The sequence below is a fragment of the Sciurus carolinensis genome, chromosome 1 (assembly GCF_902686445.1).
Source record: "Sciurus carolinensis chromosome 1, mSciCar1.2, whole genome shotgun sequence".
NCBI lineage: Eukaryota > Metazoa > Chordata > Mammalia > Rodentia > Sciuridae > Sciurus > Sciurus carolinensis.
Window position 1 is genome coordinate 35,110,660 of NC_062213.1, and position 21,912 is coordinate 35,132,571.

General features: G+C 29.9%; 1 protein-coding gene across 50 annotated transcripts in view; it reads right to left on the reverse strand.

Annotated features, from left to right (window-relative positions):
- The window catches only part of Rims2 (regulating synaptic membrane exocytosis 2), a 601,671-nt gene that overhangs the window by 167,495 nt on the left and 412,264 nt on the right, over positions 1 to 21,912 (reverse strand). For 23 of the 50 annotated variants that reach the window (XM_047527031.1, XM_047527039.1, XM_047527015.1 and 20 more), the window contains one exon: positions 8,300 to 8,332. The exons of the other annotated variants lie outside the window; for them this stretch is intronic. In XM_047527031.1, the coding sequence (XP_047382987.1) occupies positions 8,300 to 8,332 (33 nt within the window). The remainder of the gene's footprint in view (positions 1 to 8,299; positions 8,333 to 21,912) is intronic. 50 annotated transcript variants of the gene reach the window in all.

Here is a 21,912-nt window from a genome sequence, read left to right on the forward strand (position 1 = left end):
AGGAATCAAGACAGACTAGACTAAGCTAGAGAAACTGAACTGAAGTTTAACCTTTCAAATGTCCCCATGTCATTATTAGTTACATTAAGGATCCTATATAAAACTTGGAGTAGATCAAATTGGCTTCAATTGACATGAAATCTCCCATTTTCAATTCCTCTCTTCTTGCTCTCCTCCTTCCATTATTTTCTCTTCCTACTGTCCTCTGCATAATGGGCCCCTTCTCTGCTTGGACTTCTTGCCTTTAATATTTCTACACCCTTCACTGTATCAAAAGTAAGGCCCCATTTCATAAGATACAGATGGGTTCTGGCATAGAGCCAGATTCTTTCAGTTTAAATTCCAGCTTTGAATGGTTTGGGCAAGTTATTTAACTGATCAAAAAATTTCCATGAGGAGAGAGATATTGTATGTCTTTGCAGCTGCTACATCCACAGCATCTAGAAGAAGGCCTGATACATTAATGTTTTGTGGATATTTGTTGAGCAATGAAGTTTTAATAGATGAACTCTAAATTGAACAGAATTAGAATTTTAGGAACAACCTCTCCTTTACATAGGCTAATTATGTTGCATCATAGTTTAATATGCCATAAATAAAACTAAGGAATGATTTTAGTATAGAATAGTCATATTTGATGGATATGTGAATATTTTATGAGATGATTTTAATGGTCTCTCTTGAATTTTTTTCAATCAATATGTAGAGGCATATACTTATTAACATATTAATCTAGAGTTGACTATAATCTGAGCATTAAATGTATATTTTAGCATTAGAAAAATATTAAGAGAAATTTCAATAATTTGAAGAATTCATGATTGTACTAATAATATATTATTGGTCACCTACTACCCACATTAGGAAAAATTTCTCTAACTTTTAACTCAATTCTGTATGAGAAAAATGATAGCTCACAGTTTTTTGCTTGTTTTCCTTTTATGGAATTTATTTGCTTGCTCTTATGATTTTGCTAGTAACAAACATAAATTATAAGAGTAAATATATTTGCCTGAAAAATTACCTTTTGGCATAGAATTAAGTGCTAATACATTCTTTGAATATCCACTATGGACAAAATTCTGAAACAAGTTCTTTAAAGATATTACTTTCATTTTTTCACATTACAAAAGAAATAAGAATGAGTATTTCTAATTTTATGCCAAAAAGTTAATTTAAATGACCGCATATTTATATAATTTATATAGCTACTGCTTTGTTAAATGACATATCTTTTATTGCTATAAACAGTGCTTTAATGAACATTTTGAACATATATTTTTATTTTGAATCTCTATTTCCACTGGGTCAACTCTTCAAATATTTTTAAGGTTTTTGATTTATATGGCAAATTGATTTATAACAAGGTTATAGTAAATTTTACTATCACTTTCAAAACACACCTTGGTTTTTAAAATCAATGAAATATCACTTCTCATTTAAAATAATATTCATTCACTTGGTAATGACTGAAATGAAGTTTTTTCATGTAGTTCCTTTCAACTGCACTCTTTACAGATCCCTCATTCATCTGTTTGTTAGAGTTTTGTGGAATATATAATTTATTTATAAAATTAATTCAGGTGTTAAGTCTCAATACTTTGTCTGAGTTGCAGCAAATATGTTTCCCAACTTCTTGTGTGTTAATTGATTTATGATCATTTTGCTATTCTGAAGTTGATACATGTCACATTGTGGACAGATATCTCTCCCTTTTTAAATTTCTCATTGCAATTTATAGGACACTTTTGTTTTTGCAAAGAAAGAACCCTTTATGCTTTCATTAAAACATAATAAACTGGAGCTGGGGTTGTAACTAAATAGTAGAGCATCTGCTTAGAATTCATGAGGCCCTGAGTTCACCCCCCAGTAGCACATAGACAGACACACAGACATGCACATATGCACACATACTAAAACCAATAAAAAAAAAACCCTTTAATGTAGTTGTAGATCATAAAGCTTACTAAGAAGTATTCAGCAACCAGCCCAAAGTCACATCCCTAGTGAGTGGCAAAACCTGGATTAGAAGTAAGGCACACCTATCTGATTTCAATGCTCTGGCTCTTTCCCCTCAACAATATTGCCTCATTCCTTATGCACAGGTTTGTTTGTATTACAGTTATCTCCTGATAGTATATTTGTAATGCACATATTGAAAATAATTAGATAATAGAAAGAATATCTACACATCAAAATGCATGAGCTTCAATATTCTATTCAAGTCCTTTTAGTGTATTTTCATAAAATAATGAAAAACAGTTTCACATATATATTGCTTACTATGTAATAAACACAATTTTAGGTGTTTTGAATTAATATTTATTAACTAATTAAATTTGCAATAATCCTTTGAGGTAGTCCTATTATTATCCCCATTTTAAAGATGAAGAATCTGAGTGGAGAATAACACTCTCAGGATCACAAAGTAAGAAAGTGATGGATGCATCAGGCAGTAGAGTTCCAGAGTCTATGCTTTTATACTGCTTCTCAGAGCAACATTTCTTACAGGAACAAATATTTCACTGACTAGCTTAAATTTCTAGGACAGAGGGTTAAGGTAGACAGCATGCCTGGGTAAAATTGAATGCTATAGAAGTAAGAATGGGTAAACAATATAATGAAAATTTAGTACTAACATCTTAAATTCAGGATTTATCTTCCAACACAGATGGAATTTTATGTCCACAAAGAACTAAAAAACAGTGTGTCCAAAACCTGCATTTAAATGAGTTATTTATCCTGTAGATAACTATTTATTCCACGTTTGGGTATTTCTACTCTTTCAAGTTCCCAGACTTTCTTAACTCTTCCCTTTGAATATTCATAGGATTTATTTAATTAAATTTGAGTATTATATTTTATCTATAAGAGCTGTCATAAGATGTGATGCTTATATATATATGTATATACATATATATCTCTTGAGATTTCATTAAATGTATAACAGTGATAAATGTGTAATAAAATATTTAATCTTAAACATATAATAGAGTTGACACTTTATGCCTCCTTATGAACAGAGTGATCTGTATTTTCTAGTAAGATTTCAGAGTATTAGGATTATGGTTTTCATGACTGAGCCAATCTTGAGTATCACTGTCTTAGACTTTCATCAATAATACTGAGTTCATACCAAATAGGATGTAATTAGTACACAGAGAGTATCAATAAAATGGATAGAATGTGTAATAAGATTAATAAGTTAATAATTGAAAGACTAGAAAATTTCAGAAACAGTTGGAATGTGGATTTGTATGTGTACATACGTGCACATATATTAAACTCCCCTTACAATGACAGGAATTTATCTTCAATTTTAGGATACAACATAAGTACAAGAAAGTATCACATAAAAGCACACAGCATTCAAAAAATGTCATATGGACTAAGAAAATCTGACAAAAGCTGAAGTTAGAGTTTTAAATGATACATGCTTTAATCTCAATGTTTATGCCCTCATCAAATTCATATATTGATGTTCCAACCCTTAAGGTGAAGACATTAGAAAGTTGACATTATTAGGATACAAGGGCTTTGAAAGACTGCTTGCCCTTTCTGCATGGAGAAGAAATAGGGAAAAGATAGCAGTTCATCAAGTTCTATCCAGAAACTGAATCTGCAAGTGCCTGAATCTTAAACCTCCAAGTCTCTGTAACTACAAAAACTAAATTTTTGTTTATAAGCCATCCAGTCTATGATATTTGGTTATAGCTGTCCAAACAGACTAAGACAATGCCAATTAATGAACAACACTGAGTAATCAGTGAAATCAAACAAACAAACAAACCAAGAAAGGGACAGTATTTGTACAAACTTTGCAATTTTTCCTTAGCTAGCCTAATAGGAAGTGAGGTAATATTTTTATTAGGTTCTATAACAATTATTCTCAATTCTTATTTTGTTAGTATTTGAAATCTATTCAACTTGGAACATTCAGCACTTCAAATTAACATTAGTATCTCACAAACCAATGGATAGTCTTACATTGTAATTTTTTTACATGTTTTCTAAAACTCTTAAGGTACCACAGAATCAATAATAATAATAATTTAATTAACCTAATAAAATAAAACTAAATATTACAGTACAACAATTTATCTGAGGAACTGGTGAAAAATATGGTTGACAAAACATTTTGCTTTTGAGATCTTTTTATGAATAAAATGGACATTACACAGGTACTAAGATTGTCAAACATTTAAGTCTGAAAATAATTCTGATAATTTGGGTAGTTAAAATTTGACTTTAGAAACAGGTTTAGATGTTGTAGGTAGTATTTTTAAAATTTCATCTGTATTGTTAGATCTGTTTAAAATGACCTCTAAGACTTGTTTAAAAAATTAGATATGAAATTTCAGAAAAGAAAAATGTAGTATAAACCTCTCATTTAAAAGAAACTTGATTATGATGTCCAAGTGCTAAATTGATGTGTTTTTTACTTGTTTTGTTTGCTGCTTCAAAATATGTGATCAACTTCATTCCTCCATTTATTCTGTAGAATTGCATTGCAGTGAATGTACTTGGACCTATTATCACAATTGCAGGTATTATAATTGTAGTTTAAAACATAAAACATACACTTTGACCTTATATAATAGGGACATTATTAGACTTATAAAATTATTTTTCTATCATATTTTGGGTGTAACTAATAGGTGGTATTTTTTTTTTTTTTTTTTTTTTTCAGTACTGGGGATTGAACTCAGGACCTTGTGCTTGCAAGGCAAGCACTCTACCAGCTAAGCTATCTCCCCAGCCCTAGGTGGTATTGATAAAGAAAAATAACTTACATATTCTTTAGAGATGTGATAGAAATTATCTTTCATTGGTTAAATACTCCAGTTTTTGAAAAGCCTTAACTTCATCTTTCTTTTATGATGTAAGTGAAATTCATTCTGAACTGCTTTAACAAAATTTACTGCTTTCTCTTCTAAAAAATCATTTCTTTTTTCTCTTAACCTCTTATTACCTTCTTTGTTATGCTCTTTTATTTTCTTTGGAGCAGAATGCGTTAGTCTTCATTTATCTCTGAGCTTAAGTGAGTTTGTGGAATCCTAAACACAATGCTGGTATACAGACCAAGTCCCCATTTTCAGTATTGGGGTCTGCAACAGAAATTCAGAAAGCTCTGACTTCAGCATCCCCAGAACAGGAGGAAAAGAGGTGTTAGATTTGTAGCTACAACTATATGATTTATGTCAAGAAAGATTTGAAATGACATTAATAATAAAAGGTAATTTATAACGATATTTGAAAACAATGAAACAGTTCCTTTCTTCCATAAATTCAACCTCTTCACTTGTCCTAGATACTGCTTAACTTTTTATAAGGAAAGCTGTTTTCATTATTAATCCTCTCCTCTGCAGATTATTTAAACTCCTTTACTCAAGTTTATTCACTCTGCCTTTATTCCTATGATGAAGTTTCCTTTATAAACCTCTAAGTTGAACATATGAATTTTCTACCCTCTCGAACTTAGCTTATACTCCTTTTTCTTTATAGTGCCACTAAATCACACAGTTCATTCCATCCTTTCCCCAGCACTCATTCTTTTCTTAACATTTTCCAACCTCTACTGTGAATCCTATCTATCCTGAGCTTCTTTCCCCAACACTTTCTGCATTGCTTAGAAACATTCTAGGTCAATAATTCTATTCTTTTAATTGAAAGGCTATACATTCTCAGCTTTATCACAGAATATTTCCCTTCTTATCCTAAATGAAAAGTTGATACTTCAACAAGAATACTAGCTCTCTCAGAAATGCTTTAAGAGAAAGCTGCTCAAAATCCTGTAACATATGTATACACACACACACACAAAAGTAGTATCCACGTTCTTTTGAGTCTACATTGCTGATTCTACATGTTTACATTTCTAATGTCATATAAAATCTACTTCTTTTATGTTCATACCATATATTCCCTTGATTATATCACCTATATCCAAGGCAATTCTCCCATCCATTTTCTACCAATCTTAGGCACCCAGTGACTTCAATCCCTGTATTAAAATTCTGCATCAAAGTTTGTTGCTTTCTTTGTCTTCCCAAACTATAATACATGTTCCATCACAGAAACCCACTCCCCAGATAAAACTTTCTATCTTTATACCACTTAGAAATGTTTGATCTCTGATAGTTGTAAACATCATTAAATCATGATAACATAAACTTGAAATCATTTTCATATTCTTGGTAAACACCCTTGCCCATCTCCCATGGTAGCTACTTTTAACTGTATAAATTTTCACACCAGCATAAAGCCTGGTTTGCAATCATTATTCTCACTTATTTATTTTCATTGTTTTCCATCTCCCTTCCCTTCCTTCCTCAATTTGACTTACATCTCTAAGAACTTCACTGAAACCAATCATGCAAAGATCATTAATGATTACTTTTTATCATTTAACAACTTATTTGTCTTTCTCTAGAATTTGGTTCCGTTGATAGTACCCCTTCCTGAATTACTCTTTTTTCTTGAATTTTCCACTTTTGTGGATATCCTACTATCTTTAAAATATTCTTTTCAACAGTTTTCTGGATTTTATTCTTTCACCCACTTCTTAAGTGTAATTAAATACTGGTGATCCCCAAATTTCGATTCTTGACTTGCTTCTTATTCTTCATATGTTACTAACAATTCCATTTAATTCAATGGCATCATTTAAATGAGGAATCTGTCTGTAATCCAAACTTCTGAGTTTCAGTTTCCTACATCCAAAGAATATTATTAGATCTTTATATCTGAATATTCCAATGAACTTTAAACTCAACCCATCTCCACAATGAACTCTATCTTTCCCCAAAATTTGTACAACTCATGTTCCCTATCAAATTGTGCCACCATCTATCCAAACATCCCAATCACCTGAGATTACTTTATACATCCTCTTCCCACATCAATAATGTCCACTCAACAACTGACTTGTAGATTCCACATTGTTAAATAAGTTCTCATGTACTGATTGCTTCTACTGATAACCTTAATTTAACAGACTATTACCATCCCTTAATTGATATATTGCAATGTCAGCATAATAATTTATGTGTTTATATCACTCGTCCTTCTTTTACATAGCTGTCAAAGTAATCTTTCTAAAAGTAAATATCTAACTTTATTATTCCATTGCTTTTCATGGATCAATACCCTACACAATCTTCATGAGTCCTATCCCTGCTTCCTTTTGCCCAAACTTATTTGAGGCATTTGGCTATATTGCTTTCTTTGCCTGAAATGTTGTCTACACAAGATACCAACATTTTTTAGTTTTTAATATTCAACTCTATGGTCATGTTTTATATGAAGTCTTTCTTGAACTAACATCCATATTTCCTAAGGGGAAATAATTTTACTTTATTTTGGGATTTCACTGTATTCTATACAGGGAGAATTGTTGCATAGTACATATAATTAATTATTGCCTGTATTTGTTGGACACACACCATAAGGATTGGGAGCTGTTTTGTTCATCCTGTTATTTCAGCTCCTAGAACAGTACCATATAGCCTGCATTGAATAAATGAGGTTGAATGAATAATTGAATTTCAGTTTAGGTGTTACCACTTCCATGAATCCTTTTCTGTCCATTTTAAAACAGATTTTATTTGACTTTATAGCTTTGTAGAATATGTTGTCAGAATCATCCATACTGGCACATAAACAGCATATTACCCACATCTTTTAATTCCTCAGTGATACTGATAACTACTTTAGTTCTTTGGTTTCTTCCACAGACTAGAACATTGCTGATTTGAAAGCAAGAAAAAAAAAATTCTGCGACTGAAGAAAACTGAAAAACCTAGCAAATAAAGAAAAAAAATTCCTTCAAAATATTAGTGGGCAATGTTAGTATGATTGATTCAAATTAATAATACAACACAAAATCAAAGATAAAATACTTATAGAATTATGTAAAAAGCTGACAAGTTTTAATGCTAAAATAACCTTGAAAATAAATTATGATTAATTTATTATTAATTTAATATAGCTGACTTTCATAAACAAATGCATAAATATATATGTATATATATATTAATCTGCAATAATCTGGTTACAAAAAATTATATACATACATATTACAAAAAATTACTTATTTTACTTCTATCCATCTAATTGGAACAGCAGTTGTTAAAAGCTGAGTATATAAATACCTTTAAAAAGCCTGCAAAATATAACATTTTCTGATATTAGAGAAGAATGAAAAATTATGAAATGAGTAAAAAATGGTAAAAAAAAAATTCTAGGACAAGTTAGATAAATGGAAACATAACAAAGAAAAGCAGTAGAAGAGACAGACCTGCATATCTTCTCCTTGTGGAGTCCACTTCTTCTGTGATCACATCGTGTAATGGACAGACATAGACAAAGGAGATGGGTATGAGTGTATGTACTCAAAAGGTAAAAGTGATACTGAAGGAAAGGACCCCAAATCATTTTGAGAAAGAATCCTGTGCATAAGTTGTAGGAAAGATATAATCAAATACATACCACACACACAAAAAGAATTATGTAAGGATTGTTGGCAAATTAGTTAAGCTACTATAGGTAAGCAGAATCAGAAAAATAAAGTTAGTGCATAAAGAGTATCCAAAAGATCACAGTTATTTATGTACAGCCATTCTTGAACACTGATGCTGAAGAAAGATACCATTAGTAAAACCAATGTTAGTTGTATGACCACATTTTCAAGACATTACTAAGTTCATTTAAAATATGTGGAAATGCTTTTAGATTTTTAGTTATCTGATGAAAAGAATTTAATTGAGTCATCATCAAAAGTAGCAGTCAAAATAGTTCAAAAATAGTTTTAACAGATACTTATGCTTATTAAGTTTCCCAAATAAAACAGTGTGCACATGAAAATAAAGTATGGCCACCTGGACAATTTTAATTAATAACATCAATACAATAAAATATTATCTTAAAAATACTATGAAATAATAAATACAATACAAATAATTATGAGAAGAGTTGCTGAACTATATGGTTTTATTTTATCATTATATATTCAAATTAACCTTCAACTTAGACAAAGTGCCTTTAATCAGATTCCCTTTTAATTCTTAAATATTTAGGATATTCTTGCAAAGACCACATTATATATCACCAGTGTTTCTATTAAAATGTACCCATCCAAATTCAATATCTACTAGAATAGAACAGGGTACACCATTTTGGAAACACTTTTTTCCCCATTGCTAGTGAAGAAGTTCAAAAAGTATTTTATTTAGTAACTTGAAAGCAAGAAAAAAAAATCTGCAACTGAAGAAAACTGAAAAACCTAGTAAAGAAAAAAAAATCCTTCAAAATATTAGTGGATAATGTTAGTATGATTGAGTCAAATTAATAATACAACACAAAACCAAAACACTTCCTGTTTTAATTACCCATTTAGCTTTGAATCTCATGTCACAAAATTCTTAAGTCAAATAACAGTCAATTCTGCAATAGTTGTATCATGATTTTTGAGCAATTTATGGAAAAATATGCTGGAATATCAATTATTGAAATTACAACTCCTGAGAGAATTAGTTCCTATAACAAACTTATCTTTTATGAATAGCGAGAAAAGACTTTCCAATTTTAAAATAGAGTTAAGATGATCCAAGCTTTTCTCCTTAAAAATAAGAGAAGTCCTTGCATAAACTATAGAAAATTGGAAAATGAAAGACACATTTTGAAACTAAGCAATATTCTTTTATTATTTCATAAGCACATTTTTCATCTACTCAAAAATCAGACGCTCATCACAATTGTATTCCAAATTGGAAGTTACTAATAGGATTGACCACTAGGAAAACAAAACAAATGAAAACTTTGTATCCTCCTGAAATATATTCATACACATTAAAATGATATATGCTGCATGTTTCCCAGTTCACCCATTTCTTAAAGATGACAGAATTATCAATGTTATATTAACTAAGGACAACATTGATTAGTATCATATCTTGCTTATGGTTTACATATAAAATTTCCCTAACTGCACATTTACCATTCTACTAAAATAGTTAACCTCGCATGTTAAAAAAAAATTGGTATGAATTGGATAAAATAATTGTTTACATACACTCCATTACTAAGAAAATATTATGATTTTTTTTTTTCAGAAAACATATAAAGTCCACAAATAAAAGAAGCTTCTTTCTCGATCAAGTGTTTCCCTGTATCTTGGATCACTTTACATAGCATTGATATAATAATTTTCATCATATAAAGATTAAAAACATTAAATTCTTCTCAACTCCTCATTATAGTGAAAAACAGAAGCATGTAGAGTTCAAGTGTTACCCAATGTCAAAAAACAAGTTCAGTGGTAGAACCAGAAATAGAAGAGAGGTTTCCTGATTACCCAATTTTTTTTTAAAACAAGATGCTATATGACCCAATAAAAATATATGAAATAAAAAGTCAAACAAGTAAAAAACAAACAAAAATCCCCTCATGGTGTCACTTGAACTGGACATTTATTATATAGCCTCTAATTAGAAACATTTTTAAAAAGAGGTATATGAAATGGCCAGTCAAGTAATCCACCAATGCTTTCATTGTTGTAAGGAATATGGTTAACACTTATCCCAGAACCAATAATTAAAAACAATTTTTAGAAAAAATACAAAATTATTATTATTCATAATGGGTGAAAATGAAATATCTTGACCATGAACAAACTAATAATTAAAAGTATACATTAAATCATTTCCCCGTTGTTTATGTGAATATGATGTATTAATAAACAGATCATAACTAAGCTTGTGAAAAATACCTTTACCAGATAGAATGTTCATGTAAATAATAATAATCTCAATATATAACTATAGTTACAGCAAATGTAAGTATTTGGGGGGCTTTCTGGCTTTTTTGTGGTTACAGTTTTATTATGTACTGTTTGTAATAAAATAACTCCTCATTTTAAAGAAGAAACAATGATCTCATTTCAGCAATTGTGGTTTATGTGAAAACAGCAACAAGCTATACTTATTTTGAATATAGTATTGTAATGAATAGCAGGCTTCAGTGAACCTTGAAAGAAGATAAGAGTATCCCTTCCACACTTCCCATCTCCATACCTTTCCTTTAATCCTTACTATGCCACAGTCAGATATGCTTTTCAGTGCTGTTAATGACAATTTGAAAGAGAACTCTTCTTTCTTTTAACCAATAACCAGTTACAGCCTCCTCTATCCAATAAACCAGACTCTTCATTTAACCATGCATTACCAGTTAAGAGTGATTAAGGATAGTAGTATTCTTTCTCTTAGGTGTCCATCACTACCACAAATATGGCTGAATCTTTATTTTAGACTTAGCAAACATAAGGAGAATGCAGCAGGTTCTTTGTTCATTATGTCATATGAAATAAAAGATTTTTCTCAAATCACAATGAAATAAAATATTTACAGAACTACCAGGCATGGTGGCAAATAATCCTAATGATTCAGGAGGTTAAGACTGAAGGATTCCAAGATTGAGGTCAGCCTCAGCAACTTGGTGAGATTCTGTCTCAAAATAAGAAAATAAAAAGGACCGGGGACATAGTTCAGTGGTAAAGAGCTTCTGTGTTCAACCCCCAAACCAAGGAAATAAAAATATTTATAAAATACAATGAGTAGGGGCTGGAGATGTGGCTCAGTGGTGGAGTGCTTGCCTGGCATATGTGAGGCCCTGGGTTCGATACTCAGCACCACATATAAATAAATAAAACAAAAAGATCCATTGAAAACTAAAAAATATATTTTTTTGAAATACAATGAGTAACTCATAAGCACTATTTCATTACTTATGTTAAATTAGTTTTCAAAAAATATTTTGAATTTTAATGCAATATCAACTTGCAAACTATAAAAAGTAAATTTTTTTTTGTAGTTGTCAGTGGATCTTTTTTATTTTATTTATTTATATGTGGTGCTGAGTAGTGAACCCAGGGCGTCACAGTGCCAGGCAAGCACTCTCATTTGATACACTGAGCCACAACTCCAGCCTCAAGGACCGGTTTTTAATAAAGCAAAATACTATAATGCAAACGTGTATGTTCACACACAAACACTCTTTCTCTATACAGATATCTATATTTTGTTTTAAAATTTAATTTGTTTATGTAAAATTCCTTTCATTAAGCATAAAAAGTATGGTATGGAGAATAAATATAGTGTCAGCTGTTGTGTAAAATTTTGTGTAAACCAAAAATTCTTCCCTTTCCAATATAATGGTGTAACTATTATCATACTTCAAATAAATTATATTATCTCAAGTTCAAACAGAAATGATAATCTGCAATCAATTTTACATAAATAGGCAATACATGGGTGCCTGTTTATTCATGAGTATAGTTTTCACCAAAGGTATGTGATACCTATTTGAAACTTTGTTGCTAATTTAATGTTCCCACCTATCACCATTTACAACAAGCATATTCTTAGACCTATTACCAAATTTAATTGTACTCGAGTTGACATTTATCCTATAGAAGCAAACATGTTCAAATATTTCTAACACAATGACACAGAAGTCTGAAGATTTTAAGAAAAAAAAACACTTTCACATAACTATAAGTTAACAACAGTATGAGAATTTATTATAGGTCATAGAGATTAAGTTTTTTTTTGTTTGTTTTTGAGATTGGGGAGCTACTTTTCAAAAGAAATCCTAGGTAAACATGTACTTCGGAGGGTCTCATTGATACAAAGATAAGGATAGAGCATTTTTAGATTTCCATATCTGCACTACATCCTGGAATCAGCCCCTCATGGATAAAGAGGGAAGTGTATACTTACTTCTGAGGGTCTAAGTAGCATTTAACTCCAAAATTTCATAAGCTGATTTATTTTGTAAAACATTTACTTAATTTTTCTTACACCAATTTTTCCCATTAAGAACAAAATGTACTCACTCTGTAACAATCCAAGAATAATTAGATAAAATTCTTCCCTTCTTACCTAATAATGACTAGGAATACAATCCAGACTGGATAGATTAAACTAGTATCAAATTAGAACACCAGTTTAGAATGATGCTTTGGACTGAAATAAACTGTACCTGCTTTTAAGAAATCCCAAATATTCAAGAATAAAAGGAAACAAAAGTGTAAGATATGAAAATATTCCAGAAAATTAGTATGTATAAAATTAACTAACAAAACACTTTGCTAAATATTTATTTTCCTTAAAATAAATTTTATAAAACATGATCCAAGTTAAAATTATGTAAAGAAAAAAACTCCACCTTCACTATGATTATTTACTATTTTTTACTGATGGAAATGGCTGATCCTACTATTTCTTGCATATTGTATCAATTAACAATGTAGATATCAAAGTAGGAGCTATCATTATAAATTCCTTAAAAAATACAATATGAAAATGTCCACATAGGAAAAAATTAAAGATTAATACAGTAATTAAATAACACAATGCTAAAACTAGAGACATAGGCACAAGTTAAGATGTTATAAAGTAGTAAAACATAACTTGTTACTTTGATTATTTTCAATAAACAAAATATATAATCACATCAGACCCCAACAAAGTGTTTTATTTCCCTGACCTTTACAACACACACACATACACAAACTTATTTTCAGATATGATAAAACAAATTAAGAGAACTATCATGGTTTCAGAGTAATACAATAATGGTGGGTAAGTCAATTCAAGATTTTCCTAGATGTAACATTTGTCATTACACTTAGAAAATAAATCAAGGATGACAGTCCTCATGACTAGTAACAAATAATCATCAAACATATTGGAAATCCAAGATCTATCTATCCCAGAGTTTCTCATTTTGGAGAATTTATAATTTTTTAAATTTCAAAACATGCATTAAACCTGGAGGACTTATCATTTAAGTTAACTTTCCTAGCAGACTTTCTGTATAATAAGCAAAATATGAGGTTAAAATATTTTATGTTCTTTTCTCATATACATTTCTACTTACTTTAAACAGATAAACTCATAAAACAAAAATAATGAAATTCAAAAGTACTGTATTATTAAAGACCATAACATTGTTGTCTAGAATCAAATTGTTTGTATTAAAAATAAACAACACATTATCCTTATTTAAGCATCATTGATTTATATTAAGAATGTTTATTAACATTGAAGTCTAAAAGGAATCTAATCCACATTCTATGAGGAACAGAGAAAGATGTAGATTAATCATCATTCATACATTGTGAGATTTAAAATCATATGTAGAATTTTTGTGTTTCATGCTCACACCAAAGACATTAATATAATGAATAGCATCATACTTCCCAAAGACCTTCATTTATACAGCTATCCATTAAGTTACAGAGACTACCTCTCTTGCTGCCAATCTTCTCAAGACATCCTAAGTCAGAAATGCTGATTTTTCTCTACAAAAAAGCAGATACTCATCCATGCTATGTAAAATCCATCCAAATATTTAACTCATTCTCTAGTTTGCATCTTGCCATTTAGTTCTCAGTTCTATAGTCTTAGGCTTATAGTAAAAATTTTAACCAAAATATTACTTTTATTGTTAGCATACTTCCTAGCAATGTCCAAACTCCCAGTTATTATAAATTATTCTTGCAAAAAATTTCATAGGAAGAAATAAAAAATGAAAACAAACATTCTATTGAAATATAACCAACTTTCCATCTCAGGTTTAGATTCAAGTCCTTGCCAACTTTTTCTAAAGCCATGATTTTACGATAAACTTCTGATAAGGAATCTTTGTCAATTTATAAAATCTCTTAGATTTGAGTGAGAACATAAAAATGATATATTAGGTACTGCTCACAATTCATATGTTAGTAATATTAAAGATGTACTTAAATATAAAATAAATGACTCCAAACATCTTTTATAAAGTTCAGGCTCATAAACGTGTTGTTTAAATGCAATCAGCCCCACTTGAAGTCCATTACTTTTCTCCAATTTTATGACTCCAAAGTGTCAATAATTAAAAATATTCTCTCTATAGCTTATTTTCCTTTAGCAATAAACAAAAAATATGGAACATTAAATTTTAACATTCATTTTACTACCTTAGTATATTTTATACTTACTTGTGACATTTTAAATTTGAATTTAAGGACCAATTTTCCTAGTATACGGGAAAACACACAATTGCCAAAATAGAAAAATCTACAATTTAAACTATAATATTAAGGCACTCTAATTTTCATCTACTGTATACATAGGTTGTACTCAATTAGAAAGATTAACTGATAAAAATAAACCTATGGTATGTGAGAATAAAAAATAAAGTAGATCTTTAAAATTTTGCATTTGTGAGATTTAAAAAAAATTTAGCCAAACATTGCATTGTTCCATGATTTTTGTATACAAATGTAGATATATATGTGGCCACAAACACACTAATGTATTAGATATGATGTCAAACAAGACAAAAAAACATAAGTTATAGTCTATGACTAAGGGTAACCCATATCACACAATAATATAGCAAGGAGAGATTTTTACAACAATATTTTAATTATATAAATCATAACATAAAGTATCAATTTCTATTTATTTTGTTTATTTTTAAAAATTTCCTTAAATATATTAAACCAATTATGATTTTTCAAATTAACTAATTCTTATAAGTCTCATAAATATTTAAATTCCCAATGTGAACTGAAGTTTATTACAATTTCAATATGTACTGTTTACTAAAAGAGAATTCATGGACTGTCATTTGGGCTTTGCCATCTTTCCTTGCTCTACAGACAGGTGATATAATGTGATAAATTTTTTCAAAGTCCTCTATTCTCCTTCGTAGCACTTATCACAATTATAATAGCTTAATAACTATTTTTAAATTTCCCTATTTTTATCAGATATAGTCTCTAAGAGGACAATTGCTTTGTCTGTGTTATCTACCCCAATAATTCACTGCCAACTGTGATCCCTCAAAAACAAAAGGATGACAATGAATACTTCCAAATGAATCTATACATTGACATCTTTAAAATACAGGTTTTAGAGTTCTAAGACAAAATGAATCACTACATAAAAATACAATAGCACTGCTACTATAGACAGCCATTTTTAATAATGATATAATTAGTAAAACTCCATTTGAATTTTAATATTTTTAATAAAAATTTTGTTACTCTCATCTAATTACTTATTAAAAGTAGTACTGATTATTAAGTTGGTTGATCTCTGCAAACTTTCATTTCTTTCCTATTCCTCATCCTTTTAACAACTGTTTTTTTCTTCTACATAGTTAATCAAATCTCTCCAAAAAAGAAAAGAAAGAGTGAATAAAACAAAACACTTCATTTCAATTCACTAACAGAATTAATGGTTTGAAGAGACTTAATGCATTCATAAAGTATGCCATTCCTTTCCCTTGTTGGTAGTAGTTCTGGCTCCAAAAGTTGTAAATAAATAATTATCAATATACAATATTATTTTAAAAATGGGAATGGCATATAAAGATATACCTTAAATCATACATTGAGCTTTTCTATAGTACTTTCTAGGGAAGTTCCATTAAGGTACAAATATATGAAGCACATAATCATTTGTGCTTACATTAGTCATCTTTTCCCCAAAGCATTAATCTTAATAATAATAATCATGTTTTCCCCAAAATATATACAAGTAGTGTTCTAAACAAGTCTTGAAATACAATATCTACGACTCTAATCTACATGGGATCCACACACTGTAAAGTTCACACCAAAATGAGAAAAATGAGGTACAACAAGGACACACACATTTGAAAAGCATGAAATGCAATGTTTATAGTCTCATGCTTTCATGTGGTTTCCAAACCCTGACAAACCTGGCTCAGATTGGTGTTTCTTTTTCGGCAATGGTGTGTCATCACTTATTGTACCATTCACCTTTTTCTGCTGGTCTTCCCATGTAACTTCTAGTATAAATCAAAAAAAAGGTAATCAGAGCTTGTAAGAAACAGTAGATAATGTGCATAACAAGAACCTAAAAACACTTCAGGGATTGAAAATATTTTTAAAAATATTTTTCCTAAATTCTCACATATATTATGTATGTAAACATTTTAAATATAAGAATGTGATATAATTTGAAATATTTTTATAGATTTCAAAATCCAAAAAACTAAAATTTACTTTTGGTGAATTTAAAAGTCTCTTTTCATTAAAATGAATGGGGCCAAGGTAGGGAGAAATGACAACTAATGATAAGTAAAATGGTTTGACAAAGTTCTTGTCTTTGTTGATATTAAACAATACTGATTTATTTTAGAAATAAACATCTTATTAACTATTGTTTTATTGTGGTGAAATGAAATGTTTATATGTAATTAGAGATTTTTGTGCACATCCAGAGAGAATTTGTGAATACACATGCATATATAAGAAAAAATGACTATTTTACTACTATATTTGGAATCTTCATTAAGTGACAAAATTATATATACTATGAAATATTTCAGTATAAACCTTGATAAAGGAAGACAAAAATATTTAGGAGTAAGAGCTTGGTTGAATATGAGATGCCAAACTTATCCAAGATTATCTAGAATTATTTCTAGTGTGTCATAACATTCATTCATGCAACAAATATGTATTCAGTATCTACTATAATCCAAGCACATCTAAATAAAATAGAACAGCAACAAAATAGGCAAGAATCCATATTTTCATAAAGTTTATATTTTAGTGGGAAGGATAGAGCTTATTAACTAGGCAAATAAGTAAAATATATTGTGACTTAGACATTGATAAATGCTAAAAAGACAATCATGAGGTAGATAAGAGGTAAATGAAATGTCCAAGAGATGATGACATTTGGGATAGGCCAGTAGGGAAGTCCTCTCCAAAAAGGCACCTTTTGAGTAAAGCATTTAAGGATGTAAGGGGAGGACATTCCAGGTAGGAATAGGCAAGTGTAAATGCCCAGAGGTAGAAGCATGTCTGACATGTTCCAGAAAACCATCACTGTGGATGGAGCAGAGTTAACAAACGACAGAGTACTAGAAAATGAGATTAAAGCAGTAATGGAGATGAGAAGTGTACTAGTACAGCTCATGTAGTGGGTTGGTGGATGCATATTAAAAGATTGGCCATCATGTCATCTTATTCTCATAGTAGCAGTCATAAACAATTACACTTCTTACCACTTTCCTTTCTTTTTATTCACAATTCGAAAGCTATACTATAAGAAGACTACTACAATGTACATTATAATTCCCACACAGTTTCACTATCCCACACATGGTGCCCTGGAAATAATCTATCCTTAACCATAAATGGTAGAACACAAACATTTCATAATATTAAGTTAAGCAAAACATTACTGGGAAGATAAAATCACTGTCAAAAATGGGGAAAATATCTCAATTGCAATATCAAATGTGATTCTGAATACATTACTTTTTTTTGATTAGATTACTTATACTGTCAGATTGGACTGTGTTAATTATAAGCATTTTCCAATTCCTTAACCTGAAATAAATGCTATTAATAATATGACACTATATTCTGGTACAAGATAAATCATGTACTGCAAGGAAATAAACTTCTTGCTTTGGGAGTATTAAAGTTACACTTAGGTGTGTCAGTTACTCCCTGATTTTCCAACCAGCAAAAAAACCTGATAAAGATACAACACAGGATTTCCAAATGATAAGCAATCTAGATGAAGATGCTATATTTCAATCCACTGCTAGTGAGAACAAAAATTTTAAAATTTTTTAAAAATATAAAAAGGTTTCTGATTAATTCTAAGACATGAGTTAAGTCGTCTTTAGCTATAAGAATAAGGAAACCTTTTACATTGTGGAAACATAAAAGCCAACAGACTAGTTTTCCCACATTGGGGAAAAATAAACTTATTAATAAGAAAGTATTTATTGATTTTGAATGACTTAATTAGAAAGTATTTATTGATTTTGAATGACTTGTACTTTTTATTATCTATCAATAAACAACATGAAAGATTTTACAAGCATCACAGAGTTGCATCTAAAAACAAATACTACAATTATCATTTTAAATGTTCACCATTTGATAACCTTTTGATGTCCCAAAAAATAGAAGACATGCTACCCTTGAAGCAAGACTAAGTGTGTAGAAGTAGAATTTGTTTGTTCTGAAAATCTGTAAATTGACAGTATTTTTTGAAGTCTGGAGAAAAAAAAATCTCAAAAAAATCTTAAAACATAACATACTTACATACTTAATTCGCTCTCTCTCTCTCTCTCTCTCTCTCTCTCTCTCTCTCTCTCTCTCTCTCTCTCTCTCTCTCTCTCTCTTTTCCCCAGTACTAGGAATGGAACCCAGGACCTCATGCATGCTAGGTAGGCACTCTGTGACTGAGCTATATCCTCAGGCACCAGAGTTAACTTTTAAACACTTTTGAGTTGATATTTTATTTGAAAATAGTTTGTAGAGTCAGTTTTGTTGACAGAATGAAATTAGCAAATATTTGTTGAAAAACTATGAAATGTCAATAAGAGAAAAATTACAATAACTATAAATTTATAAAGACCAACCAATACAACAATGAAAAAACTAAATCAAGTCTATCAATAACTGATGGAAGAGGTATTCATATGTTACTAAATGGAGTAAGGAAAGGTGGCTTTTAGAACTTACAGAACTTGCCTAAAGTCATACACCTCTGAGGTATGGCCTCTGCATTTTGTTATAATTGATATGAGAAAGCTAGTTCTGAAATATCTGTAAGGTTATTCCACTTATAAAATTACAGAGTTGCTCTACTTCTTACCCTGTTAGTTAATTAGTCAAAATAAATGCTGTGGAAGAGTATAAATAATGGAGCTGATAAAATTGAGATCTTGAGAGTTCAGAAGATTTCTCAAGAGTTTGAAATGCAGCTATTATTAAACTCTACATTGAAATTCAAGTGTTTATTTTAAAACAAAATTAAGGTCATAAAAAGAACAGAATTGACTATAACTCATTAATTCAACACTCAAAAAAAATGCTAAGGTATCCATACCAAGCCCTCTTGGAATTTATAAACTATAAAATTATATAAAACATTTAAAGTCATTAAAAGCAAACAAGTTTGCTACCAGGAAAATGTTCAAATTGTCTGAAAGTTGTTTTAGCAACATTAAACAAAAATGGCAAAAATTCTGAGCTTGCAACACCTTAAATAGTCCTTTGTACTAAAGGACCTTTATGATCATTATTGAAAACTAAAATCTTGTCAATTTTAAATAGTAAAGACCTCAATATTGAAATTTAAGTAGAGAGCTAGCCCATGATATTGTATTCTTAATAACAAAAAAAAAGTGAAAATTAGAGACATAGAATTTTGTTGATAACTATTGTTTCGTAAAAGTATGTGTCAGTTGCTTTGCTGAATACGAGGAACCATTTGAGTAGAAAAAAATGTTTCTTCTAATAAGATAATTTTTTAACCAAAATTCTTATTGAATATTTAAAAATATCATTTATTAAATATTTAGTTGTGAACCTAAGTTTCTTAAATGTCATGATTAAATTGATGTGTAATGAAACTTATTTTTAAAATTCAATAAAATACATAAGAACAATTTTTACAATTTGAAGTTCCTAAACAATCACTATATTTATCTAATTCATAGCTGGAAAAGCTTGGTGATTGATTTAATAATTATTAGATAATTTGAAGAGTATATTCATGAAGACTTAACTATGGTGTGGTTTTTATAAGAGATATTTAAGGAATCTGTATGTGTAAAAGTAACTATATTCCAGCTAATTTTCATCACACCAGGTAGTCAATCTTATATTAAAACTATGACTTAAAGAGCACAAATTCCTATATTAGCAAGATTATATTTGTATGAGATATGTGCCAATGTGCTTTAATATACACCATCACATTTGACCTTATAAACCACAAAAGAGACCTTCTATCACCTAGTTTCTACAGATAAGAAAATAAAGAGCTGATTCATAAGAACAGAATAGTTCTCCTAGTTAATGATTCACACACATTACCTTACTGGATACACAAAGCAGCATATTAGGAATGGAAAAAAATGCACTGACTTCCCTTTCTCAGAAAACCAACTTGGGTTAAAAGTCTAGAGTCAGAGAGTTAGTACACTGTAAAAACAGGCCCCAAGCCCAAAGATTAAAAACCCATACTCTTTTTCATACCACATCACATTATAAGATTAAATGGCTTTCATCAAAGAAAACATGACTAGAAGTGTATTTAGGAAATCAACAATGAAACAGACTTGAACAAAGGTTGAAGTTTGCAGAGTAAGAAGCAGAAGAAGAGGAAAATAATTTAGAAAATAACTGTTTTAGGTACTGAAATGCCACAATTGATTCATTTAGGCTTGGGAATGATGAATTGGTAGAGAAATCTTAAATGCTCTCTTCCTCTTTATTCTAGCCTCTCCTCTACTTCAGGCCACCAACTACTGGACTACTGAAACGCCACAAATGGTCACATGTCTTCATTCCCTTCTCTTACAAGTCCATCCTGCTCACTGTCACCAGGTTACTTTTACATAATAGACCCGTATACAATTCCTAGAATGCCTACAAATACGAGCATCCTTCACAATGAGCATCAAAATTACTACTTTGCTTCCTTTGTAAACTGCTTTTTCTGTTTGTTTGTTTGCTTGTGGTTTTTTTGTTTGTATCTCCACTCCCCTCTCCTCCACTCCCTTCCCACCCTTTCCCTTCCCTTCCTCCCTCCCTCCCAACATCTTTTCCTTTCCTTTCTTTCTTATTTATAAAGTTATCTATATTCAAAATAATGTAGGTCACTACACATTGAAAATTATCCATTAGAGGAACAAAATATTTTTCTATCCATCCCATTGGGTTTCTTTAGGGATATGACTTTTTAATAGGTAAGGTTTAATATATAATACTGACAGTGAACTAATTACTGACAGCCAATTAGGTTTATCTGCTAACTTTTCAAAGTCAATCAATATTAACAAATAAAATAACAACAT